Source organism: Buteo buteo, chromosome 13, assembly GCF_964188355.1.
Source record: "Buteo buteo chromosome 13, bButBut1.hap1.1, whole genome shotgun sequence".
Taxonomy (NCBI): Eukaryota; Metazoa; Chordata; class Aves; order Accipitriformes; family Accipitridae; genus Buteo; species Buteo buteo.
The window spans coordinates 7,090,922-7,103,535 of record NC_134183.1 but is presented as its reverse complement, the minus strand read 5'-3'; the positions used below and the strand labels follow the sequence as shown (position 1 = coordinate 7,103,535).

The following is a 12,614-nucleotide window of genomic DNA, read 5'->3' as shown; positions in this document are numbered from 1 at the left end:
AGAGATTAGAACTGTGTATTTCTAAGCATTAGCAAGAATTTTTCTATTTTTGTTACTCCTGTTGACCTCACTTGAAACAGATGAAGTTAGGAAAATCATCACCCATGAACAAGGGCCAGTAAGCAACTGTTAACATTATTTACAAAACAGAACTTACATTGTGGCGCTGGAGGCTGTAGTTGATATCCAGTTAGCTGACACCATCCCACTGGATAGAGGTCTGGGGACTCGCAATCCACCCACTGATCATATTCATCTTCCCACCCATCAAAGTGTATCCTCAAAAGACGATGGATAATGCGAGTTACTGTGGCCACACATACCAGGCGAGGTTCCATCAGATCAACAGCTTCCAGTTTCATTCCAACATGAAACCCATGGTTTGGAACTTCCTGGAAAAGCGAACACAAACAAGGCAAACATCAGTAAACAAACATGTTAATTAAGATGGTTTAAGCACAGTGTTGCAATGAGTATTTTGGTCAACTTAATGCAAGAAAATACCAGGTATCAGTTATGAAGTTTCATGTACCCTGCGTTTATTTAACATTTCAGAAATATTCAAGCTTAATATACTCAAATGGTTCTTATTGCTAAAAGTCTCTGTTGTCTTAGTTTTTCAAAACTGTAATTTAATGAAATGGGTCAATCCCATTGACTATACAGACAGAAATTTAAAGAAAATACTAATTACACTTTAAATACACACGTATAATGTTCATTACCTTATTGAAGAGCTTTACAGGTGCTGCTATTGAGTCAGTTTCCCTGAGGTAGTCAAACCATTTAAAAGGGAGTTTTGCATAACCTGTGAATTTTAAACAACATTTTCATACATCAACAGCAAACTCCATGCATAAGAACAACAACAAAAATAGTATACTGGCACTGTATTACAGCTAAAAAGTAACAAAGAAGCAAAACATTAACATCAGAAACTTCCACTCTCTGCGCTTTGGTCTAAGGGACAAGACAGTCACCTGGACGCTGCCCATGTGCAACAAACAGATGAATGAACCTCTGGATAATATAGAAAGCGTAATTTCATGTTAACATTAATAATTCGTACTTGAAGCTTTCTGTCCACGTAGATCCTTCATCTCTACAATGCCCCACACAAATGACCCAGAACAGATCATGTAATTAAGCACATCCAGTGTCTTTCCTGTGGGGAAAGAGCTCCACTATTGAAACACTTGAATTGTTAATAACAGAGTGGTAAGAACAAGCATGGATATTTTAAAACTTGAATAAGGCTAAAAATAGCAATAATATGGAAAATTACAGGATTTTTTCCCCAATTTTAAAAGCTATTATATAGGGAAGAAAATAATCTCTCAAATATATTTAGCTTTTGTTCATCTACTGAATATGCATAAAACACGCAGGACTATTTGTTACTTTAGGCAACTTCTACAACTGCTTAAACCAACAATTCTCGAATTCTAGCTGGAGCAACATCGGCTTGAAAGATTTGTTTGCAGTAGTATGCAGTGTTGGACATTCTGAAAAGATTGCAGTGTAGTGGGCACGCCATGGGGAGCTATGGGAAACAGCTGCATCTCATCCAAGTGGGGGTAGAGAGCTCCCACTGAGTCATAGCTCAGTACTGCAGGGCCAGACTCATCAGATAGCTAACATTCACAGCCCAAAATGCATTCCCATTCTTAAAAGCATCTCAGCATCTTCATCTTCTACTGATTTCAGCGAGAGATGAAGATGTCTGGAAGGAATGAGCTTGTAAACGTGAAGTCCAACGATTTCACAGCAACTTAAAGTTATCCACATTGCTAAATGTACTTTGGAAAAGAGCTTTCACGTTAGGTATGCAATATCTGCATGAACAGATGTAGCTAGATAGCTAACAATTAATAAGGGTAATAACGTATCAGTTTTGCATACTAATAATTTTCTTCTTAATGCACAGTTCCTCTGGCTAGACCAGCATATTTGTATGCAAGTCCTTTAATTAACTTCTCACCACACACACTAGAGACATGCGCTTGTGGTCCTTGTTGGAGTACTCAGAATTAAGAAACTGTCCATTTTCAAGCCCACAATTTGGAAAGCAAAATACACCTCTCATAAGAGCTAGGAAGCTTTGATCACTTTGATCCTATTAAATATGCTAATGCGCATTATGTTCTGTATTTTACTCCTGTTAATTCCTCTTTCAAATGACTTTTAGATTATTGCTTGTGTGATTTATAATCACCTCTCAGTGGATGATACAGGACTGTTACAGAAAACTGCAATAAAAGGGAAAATATACATGTAGATAAAGGTTGCCACGGTACAAGAAACATAGAAGTATCATAAATGCATTAACAACAAAATTCACATACTATTGTGTAAGAAGTGTTTGAAAAGTAAAGGGGAAAAGTTTCATCATAGAAGAGGTTTTTTTTTTCCTATTCTGTATCATCAATTTAATGTATTTATTTCTAAATTTATTGATATGTATTGATATGCATGCTTTTTCCTCCCACAAAAACTATTCCTATTGCAAGAGACTCTTGCACCACATTTTTGAGGGGTGATTATGCCCATGAATTTCTAGGCAATAAATTCATTAAATGAGCTGACTGAAAAAATAATGGTGAATCTGTCCAACTGCATTTTCCACATACTCAAAAGATGACAGAATCATTAGTGTGCAATAAAGAAAATTATATGAAATTATTTTCTTCATGTTGCATTACACTGTCTTTGTAGTTATTACCTAGAAAAATAATTCAATAAATACTAGTAGAAGCCTGCAGTAACGAGAATGGAGAAAAAATCCATAGAAAAACATTATTATCTGCTGTTATACAGCTAGTTACAATCCTCTTTATAAATTGCTAGACCAAGACAATAAAAATGGAAAAATGAAGGCAATACAGTCTTCTGTAGGCATATGTGCTAGTGGACGGACAGCTTTTTCTCACAGAAAGGACTACGCAGCATACAGCTCTAATGGCTACTTCCTTGAAACTCAAGTTTGTGCATATTCTTCAAAAAAATTAACTGGCATTATTGCTAATTAGCCTAAGTCTGAGTTTCTTTACAGTGGTCGTTAATCTTTTTGGTGGCCAGGACTTCCCAAGCAATGACATATTCTAAACAGTCCTTCTAGTGACTAGTATACTTCCCATTCACTAAATGGATATACTATTCAACTAGTGGCTATCCTCAATTTCTGACAGCAAAAGCAAATTATTTTAGCCAAAGAATCAATCAGATGTTCAATTTGACTTTTTGTAAATGAAAAGTTTGTTATCTCTCCTTCAGATTACTTTGAAGTTATGCTGTTTTATTTGTTTCAGACTTCAGAAAGTCCTAAAACGTGACATGAGTTTTGTAGACTGAGTTAAGAAACAAAGCATATGGCACATACAATATCACTGAAAAATATTCAAAATAAAATGTGGTCAGAATGCTATATGTACCTCTGGGTGGAGTTAGTTCAATCATGTTAATTTCACAGAAACCAACAGGGAAAATAGAAGGGGAAGTGGCATGGTAACAAAACCAATCAGACCCATCTGCTGCTTCTGAGCCATCAATCCCAATCATAAGATAGCCATCTGCTAAAACCTTTGTAAAGAAAAACAAAATTTTACATTAAATACCTTTAACTGTGTGATAAGGCTAAAAAGAAAGCATGCCATGTTTCAAAAGAGTGAAAAGTAACTCAATAATAATGGAAGCACACCTAGAAGGACATTCAGTTATCACAAAACAAAAAACTGCAAATCACACCTGTCTCCAAGATGGTGTGTACTATTGTCAAATGTACCTTTGTTAACTGCAAAGCTATGAGATGAACACTTCCTTTTTCTGATTAGTTTATTTTTCTCGTGAACACCAGTTCTACATCTAAAGCTTTATAAATCAGTCTACTCTTTAGCTTGCAAGGATATTCTGCACACCATTAATAAGAAAAAAAGACTCAAAATCATAACCACACCCCTCAGTGGTAAGGTTATGCAATTCTACTAAGCTACTTGTTATATTTTCTTCCTCTATTAAAACAGATTTCACATAGATGGGCTCCCTTTCAATCAAGCTAGGAAAGAAGTACACACTTAAAATGTCTTCATAGACTTCTGCAAGCAAGCAAGATGAGGCTTCTTTTTGAACAGTTGCAAAACACTTGGTATAATTAACAGAAAATTGTCCTGCAAATTAATCTCACAAACATATTATATTCTAATTAAAGGTAAGGCTAAATTTCCAGAGATTAAAGTCAAAATAAAAAAAATTTACATAAGTATATTCTTTTTCATAGCAGTTGTATATAAACAATTAATGAACATATTCCATAAACATTCACTGTGTGAATTAACTTCATTTATTTTCAGTTTTTTGTTTCAAACCTGAATAAAGGTGAGTGAAAAAAGGATTCCTATCTACCTTCCCAAAATACACATTTGTTTTCTTACCTTTCTAATAGTTGCCACACATATTGCCGAAAGGTTTAAGGGGTCTATAGCTTCCAATTTCATTCCTTCTTTAAACCATTCTCCAGCTGCGTCAACCTCTTTTACCTAAAGAATCACATAACAGCACCAGAAACTAAGAATCTAATAAGCCTGGAACAAAATATAACCCCACACTGCCACATAAACAGATTGAAATACTGGTTCTATCATCACTGCTTATGTCAGGGAGGCCAAATTAAATAAGTGCTTGAATAAAAGAAGTAATGCTTGTGCAGAGCATATTTCCAGGACTTAAGTAGAGTTTTAGGTCTGTTTTACACACACCAGGAACTAAAGGTCCTCATCAACTCCAAGAAAACACTGTTCTTGCTAGCAAACTCACCTTCATAAATAAATGCGGGGGTGCATCAAAATGTCCATCCTGTTTCTTTGTAATATCTACAAGGAATAATAGTACATATTATTCAGAAGTTTTGTTAATAGAGCAGACAGTATGTTTTTCTGAATTTGTTAACATACCATGCAATCATTGGTGTGGGAGGCCCACAGTTTATAAGATGACTACCACAAAAATCTGGAGGACACAATCCATCTATTTTCCTTACTGACTTCTACCTGAAACACCTCTATAACACAAATCTCATTTATGGAAAAAAACCCAATATCCAATATTTACAAGACCACTTGATTATGTCACGATATTGATACAAATATATATATAGGCTTTTGCAAAAAAAGGGGCAAGTAAACCACTTTGCAGTATGTCATGACAAAAAATTCTATTTATAGATTTTTTATATAATTATAGATAATCACTTTAAATACATATATATGGCTGGTTTTAGCCAGCTGTTGAATAGTACTTTCCAAGGGGTATCCCTGGAACTCTGTTAGAGACATTATTTCTGGGAAGTAGCACTGTTCTTGATTTCTCTAACTACTCTTATTTATAAATGGTTTCAGTGAAAGTTTAAGTGCTAGGAAAACCAAAGGTTTTCCTGAAGGGATGCCTTGTGGAATGTTTTACAGAAATTCTGTTTCTGACAAGGGATACAAGCTCAATGGAGCAGAAAAATATTAAAACACAGACTTTTTTTTTTTTTTTTTAGAAGCCTTAGATATTTCAAATTACAAGTATTTTTGTATTTTAGACAACAAGGGCCTTAACTGTGTACCATCTGTCAGGCTGTCACTTCATCTTCCCTGCCCATCTCCTAATGCCCTCTAAAACATGTAAATCTTGCAATATAGAAATATTAGGTAGACCCCAAACTTGCAAGTAAAAAAAAATAAAAAAAATCAGTATCTAATAGCATACTTGTACATGTTGTATTGTACAAAAAAGACAAATGTGAAGAAACTAGGAGTTCGTGGAGCAGGACTGTGTCATTCCAGGTATCATCATGAAAAACTAGGTTTACCATACTTGAATACTGAAGTTGAAGGTTTTCCTGCCTAGACAGTTTGTTAATGACTACTAACCGTTGAATCTTTCTAGATACCAACACTACAAATCAACCTGAAATTTATTTTGGCTTTTCCAATGCTGCAAAAACCACTAATTATACTTTTGACTGAAACTCCTGAATGTAATATAATTGGTAAAACCCTTGGGCCACATAACATAAATTTTTAAGGGTCATTATTCAAGCTAGTCTTATTAATTGTATAAAGTGACAGTACTGCTTAAGTCAGACTTCTCCAAGCCAATACTACCCACAAAGACACCTCTAAAACACAACAAGCTTACCAGATCTTTTGAATCTGTGTCCTATACTTCGAGACCAACCAATATGATGAATGAGTGGACTGTACATATGGCACCAGAAGTCATCAGTTTTGTCTTCACTTTCTTCATACACCAATCTTAACCGTCCCCCAATGACACTTTCTACAACTGCTACCCTTGTTCGACAAAGGTGTGTTTTGTCAACAACTTCTACTCTCATGGAAGTTTTGAATGGATACTGCATACTCTCAGACACCTTAAAGTAACAGAAAAAAACCCATTCTGTAAGAATATACTCTGTTTTTCCTCAGTCATCTGTCTTCTGCTATTGAAATGCAGTATCAATGCACTTTTCATTTAATTCAAGTACTTGTTAATCAACCTGCAAAAATGACACAGATGATTTCACTTATATTTCATTGTACCTGGGGAGAAATGAAATGTTTCAGAAAACTAAGTAGAATAGATCCTACAATGCTTTAATTGTATCAAGTACAGCCCCTAATACAATTCTCGCACAGGTTAGAGGAATTTTCCATTGAAGGTTACAGGAATTTTCCATTGACTTAGTGAAAGTTTGTTCAGTTGTTAACAATGGATAAAATTACCTTAAGAAACAATTTTAACCAAAACAAAAACAAAAAATAAAGGTGGTTTTTTTTCTTTGTCATCCACTCAAAATATAGCACTTTAAATAATCGGATTAAAATACTTTATTATAAAAAGGCATGGAAAACAAACCTTCAACATAGAGTTGGCCACTCACAAACATATTTCTTCATAATATACCAAAAAGAAAGGAAGAGAATGAAAATAGATGTTAATCTGCCTTGTGAGAATACATTTTGTTTAAAAATCAGTATCTGTCACTAGCCACTTCCATTACGAACTCTCCAAAGTGTTGAGACCTTGCCAATTTAATTTGGCTTCCAACCAAGCCAATTTTTAAATAGAAATGAACAACTGCAGAATGTTTTTTGGTGATTTTTTTCTTTTTTTTAATATTAGATGCAGCGTAAGGCAACAGATAAGTCTCATATTCCTACTAAAAGCATGTACCATCTCACAATATTAGTAAGTAAACTTACAGCACACTATACAGGCAGCTGCCACACTTAAAGACATGACTTAGCAAAAAAATCTAGTCCAGAGCAGATGAAAAGTACTAACAGATATGTACATCTAAATATGTGCTATATGAACACATTTTGTTCAGTTTCTTGAAATAGTGCATGATAAAAATCATTCCTGAATTAGAAAAATCAAGTTTTAATTTTTCTTATGTATTACAGGGTAGCTTATTAGCACTTCTTTTTTTTTTTTTTTTTTTTAAATTGGGGTATTTTAGAATTACAATACACTAACTAGTTTTTAAAGAAAATTACTGTGTGCTAGAGGAAACAGTTTTCCAAATACATACTGACAAGTGTGGACATAAATAGAGAATAGAGATTCAAAGGAAAACTGTATTTAAGGGAAGAAACTACTGTATCATCTTCACTATAAAAGGAGCTCATGTGCCATTGTAAAATACTTCAGTTCTTCACATTGTGCTGCAATTTCGTTTATAGTACATCATTGATATTGCATCAGCCTTACCTTCTGAGAAAAGTCAGGAGGAAGTGTTTTGGCACCAGTAAGTCGTTTCACTAGAAAAGCTTTCCAGTTTGTGTATTTGTGTTGGATGGCTGTTGCAAATGAAGGGGAAAAAATAAGCCACTGATTTTTTAATTGTGTCCGTTAGAGACAATATTAGAGTCTGGAATATGTAAAGAAGAAATCCCAGATGACTGTTAAAAAGCCTGGATGACAATAATGACAAAAACCTCTTTAGAGAATGAATGCTACCCAAGATTAAGTTTATGGGTATGTCAGGGCAAAGAATTTAATAACAAAATATAAATAAAATCAGTGCATGTTCACATCACTGATTAGCTAACCGCTTCCACCTTGATCTTAAAAACTAAGTTGCATCAGATGGGCTACTCCAAGAAACACTTTCAGCATCAGTCAAGTCCTTATTTTTCCAAAAGTTAAAATGATTTATTCATAACTGTTGAAAGACTTGCTATGGTAAAAAAATACTTTGATATCTGGACCATGAGCAAATTTAGTTTAATAAGGAAAGACTTTGATATCAATCAGTAAGGCTACTATTTACATACTTCGAGGAGGGACTAGGGGCTTCCCACTGGTTGCACACCAACCAACTGGGTGGATGTCAGACCCACAAACGTTGCACCAGAAGTCAAGACTTGAATCATTTTCAAAGCCTTCATATCTTAGCAGAGCATTGTAGCCTGAAAGAAAGCAATCCCATTTTAAAAAAGAAGACAAAAATTAAACAAGACTATAAAAAATGTATTAGTATTTCTTTACCAATCATAATGTATATTACATTGGATTTTCTAGACTATAAATTTTTATAGAACATTATTCTTATGGCACATTTCTGAATGTTATTAATGCACAGAATGGATTACTTTGATAAATGTGCATGTGCTACCATGTAAGTCAAATTTTAATTAAAATTCTTGCACTACAAACCTTTAGTAGTTATATGTAGGAGGACAAAATTAATTAGTTACCCATAGTATCTGCTTTTTCATCTTAGTTATGTGACCTTGAATTTTTAACTTCTAACCAAGAAAAGTGATTTGTATAACGAGGCTTACTTGCTAGCTATTATAAAATTTCCTATCTCCTCATTCTGCACCGCTTTTACCATACTCTGAGGCAATATAAAAAAACCAAACCACTAGCCATTCTTAAGCATCACTGAAACCACTCTAAAACAGTGTAATGTAGTGATAGTGCTAGAACATATAACCTATTGACACAGCTCTGACAACCTAACCAGTGTCAACATTATACTAACCAGGTGACCACTGACTAAATTATTAGCTCCCTTCACACAGTTATTTTGATTATTTTAATAACTTCAACTAAAATATATTTACCTGCTAATTTTACAATTCCAGCTATCCAGAAGACTTTGGTAGGTAGGCTGCAGTCTGTGTTTGGAACCTCCACTCGCACTCCTTCTGAGATATCACCCCAGCATGTCCCCATAGGTGCCTATCATTTAAGGTAGGGGGGAAAAAAGTCACCAGTTCACCACATGAAAATACATATTTTTTGTTTTATCAGTGTTTTACGAGTGACTTAAGACAAAACAATCAATATACATGATAAGACATAAGCATATGTTTAGAAAGCACTCTTTCTATGAAAACCTAGCTTGGTTTTGATTTGAAGCTTATGTGTAGTATTGTAATTGTATACAATTATTACTGTGTATTTCTTGCAAAAACTACAGGATTCCAAGTTTAAAAAAAATGTACAGCACAAGCACAAACTGCATATACTCACAGGTCAGCTTTATTCTACTGTGTTTCAACTTGGTGCAGGCTACTGATTTTAGTGGGAATGGTGTAATTCCTCTGCAATTCTACTTGCAAGAAAATTATGGTACTTTAAATTCATACCTGTACCACAGACAAAGTCTTTAGATTTTGTAAATCAGAAACATTCCTGAAAAAATGCCTAAAAGTTATTTCTTGAATATATTCTGATGATTTACTATGGTGGGGTTTATCACCCACTGGTTCACATCCTCTCAGAGGAACAGGCTTTCATATCACCTGCAAGTGATCATTCCATCAAGCAAGCAAAAAGAAGAGAAGGCTGAGTGGCACCTTTTTAATGAATGCCAAAAGGAAAAGCACAGCGAGATTCCTCACACACTGTCCTGAAAGCTTAGACTAATGTGTTAGTAACAAAAAGAAACACAAGCTTGATGAACTACTAAGGATTTGTGGAAACTAGAAATAAAAGTTACATTTAGTTGGCTATCTCAAGAACGTTTTGTTGAACAGAGCATCGTGAAAAGATAGTCAAAGATGGTATTGTAGAGATATCAGAAACACACAGTGCTGAAGAATCTAAAACCTTAAAAGTTACTCAAATGAAGTTATATTGGCAATGCAACAGAAAATGACTCAGTCTGCATTTCACTTGAGACGACCAAGAAGGGAAAGATTTGGATTTGGGGTACTTCAGAACAACAGTCATATCAATTCTAAGGTGTTCTGAGGAAAATAAATTCTTATCAGTTCAGAGAATATCCAGATATCACAGGGACAATTAAAGGGATCCTCCGGTTCCATACCATAGTGGACAGACAGTATTCTAAGGCTGTCTCTCATTTACAAACCTCTTTGCAAACAAAGAATTTAACTGCTCAGTGCGAATAGCCTCCAACTTCACAGAATTCTGGCCAAGAGCCACAAGTGAAGAAACTTGGATTACTCCTGAATGATTGCAAATCACAATACTGGAATTTTGCTGGCAATCAGCGATAGCCAACTAGTAGCCTTAAAGGCCGAAAACTTATCTTAAAAAGGGATACCCTTAACTAGTACAAATATTTGAGGCTAGGCATGCAACACTCAAAACTAGTTTTAACTATTAAAGGAAAAATAAGTTATTACAAGTATGCCAGTTTCTTATTCTTGAAGCCTGGTCTCTTCATGTTCTGCTATGTCCCATCTACACCAGTCTAAACTGCAGAGCTCTTTTCTGCCACCTGGCAGACAGAGGAAAAAACAACTCTAAAGATGATGGCTTATTTTCACACACAAAATATGCAGATACAGCTTCTTAATCAAGTCCTAATCCATATTCTCTATCATCTCTAAATTGACATGTGTAGATTTTTGAATTGAATTGGGGAAATAAACTTTTCAAACTGCATATTTTAGTAAATCTTGTTGCCTTGTATGGAGATACAGATCAGGCCAAACAATCTAAAATAGCAGTACTGAATAATTTCATAATCCAGCTGCACTTAATTGACAGATATTTTACTGCCTGCTCATCTATTCAGTTGATTCAGAGAGAAAAGTATATAGAAACACTTCTCCTCACATCAAATAGTAATGGAAATGTCACAAATTTTTATTTCTAGAACATGGATTGGTATAGAGGGAAATAGCAGAAAGTTAAATTTGTCCTTGTCTGTGAAAATATTGGTTCTGCTAGTTCTCCTACACCAATCCATATGGCTCACCCTTTAGAAGAAGGAAGCCATCCTGTGTAGCATCACTACTGAAATGCCAGATAACACTACTGTCGTGAAGTGATGGCTTACAGTATACCTGGTATACTGGGCCATCTTTTCCTTTTTCACTCATTATGAATATTCTTAAGGGAGGAAGACTGGATAAACCAGGGCTATAACAGCCATCTTCCTTCATGTCTTCTCTGTCTTCATCTGATTAACCAATTAATGTTTGCACAGTGCTTTGAGAAACTCAAAGCACTATGTAAGCGTTAAGTCTTATTCATCTGCTGGCTGGAAGGGTAAATATGAAGTCTGGATTGGCATAGTGCGAACTAGCAGAACCATAATTTACAGGTAAGAACAAATTTACCTTTCAGACTCATGACGAAGAGATCCACTTCACGTCACTCCCAAACAAGGAAGATCTGGTTCATCGCTTCCTGCGCCAGGAGATGACTTGAGAGGGTTTATCTGTGAGCAGCAGCTGCCTTCTCTGCAAGGTAAGTTGCAATCAGGAAGGTCCTGTTTGACAGGAGCACCTAAAGGCCACGTATCCCGACATGTCTAGCTGAACAAAGATCTTGTGGGTTAAATGAGCTCATGGCTCTCGTGGCTTCTAAAGGTTTTGGAGGGCACCGACATTGCCATGATTTCAGAGTTGAAACTTGAATCAGGATTTTAATGGCAAAGTGATGCTACCAATTCCTGAAGCATAAGGCTACAATGCTGAAGGCTTGTGTGTGAACAGTACCCCAACAAAAGGTAATGCCAGAGCAGACAATATGCAAATGGTCTAAAGTTAAAAAGTTCAAGCAAAGCACTGCCACCTGGTGTAAAATCCTGGAAAAGCTCCCTTAGAGCAAACTATTCGTTTATTTTAATAACAAAAGAAACCAAGAGAATGAAAATATTTCAGCTCAGAATAAAATTCAACTGGAAGAAAGATTGAAAAATTCTTAACTTCAGGAAGTGTGCATCTCACTAGCAACAGAGTGGAAAAGAATAATTACTATTAATTGTGCATTAAGTTGTACATTAAGTAGTACTGACAAATGACTCAAGGCACTGTAGTTGCTTTCATTTCTAGGAATAGTTTGAGCTAATAAAAGCAAATATAGAAAAAACTGTTTAGAAGAAAATGAAATTGGAATGCAGGTTAGCAATGAGCCCATTGTATGTTACTAAGCTATAACACAATATTAAAAACATTAAATTAAGAGTTTTCATCCCTGCATCAGCTACTGCTGCATGTCTGATTAATGCAGTTTAAAAAAAAAAAAAAAAGCTGCAAGGTGCACAAACTGTAATTCTGGCTTTATCACAGGCTTCCTATATGACATAAACCAAAGCAGATTCTCTGCTTCAGTTTACTGAACTATAAAGTAGGCATAGT

General features: G+C 35.1%; 1 protein-coding gene across 15 annotated transcripts in view; it reads right to left on the bottom strand.

The window, feature by feature from the left end:
* The window catches only part of MBTD1 (mbt domain containing 1), a 40,380-nt gene that overhangs the window by 14,698 nt on the left and 13,068 nt on the right, over positions 1-12,614 (bottom strand). For all 15 annotated transcript variants that reach the window (XR_012652686.1, XM_075044421.1, XM_075044422.1 and 12 more), the window contains 9 exons: positions 9,117-9,234; positions 8,322-8,456; positions 7,756-7,844; positions 6,178-6,412; positions 4,810-4,865; positions 4,428-4,532; positions 3,432-3,579; positions 726-808; positions 158-392 (listed from right to left, as the gene is read on the bottom strand). Coding sequence is in view for 14 of the 15 variants with exons in the window: in XM_075044421.1 (XP_074900522.1) it covers positions 158-392; positions 726-808; positions 3,432-3,579; positions 4,428-4,532; positions 4,810-4,865; positions 6,178-6,412; positions 7,756-7,844; positions 8,322-8,456; positions 9,117-9,234 (1,204 nt within the window). In the remaining variant the exon portion in view is untranslated. The remainder of the gene's footprint in view (positions 1-157; positions 393-725; positions 809-3,431; positions 3,580-4,427; positions 4,533-4,809; positions 4,866-6,177; positions 6,413-7,755; positions 7,845-8,321; positions 8,457-9,116; positions 9,235-12,614) is intronic.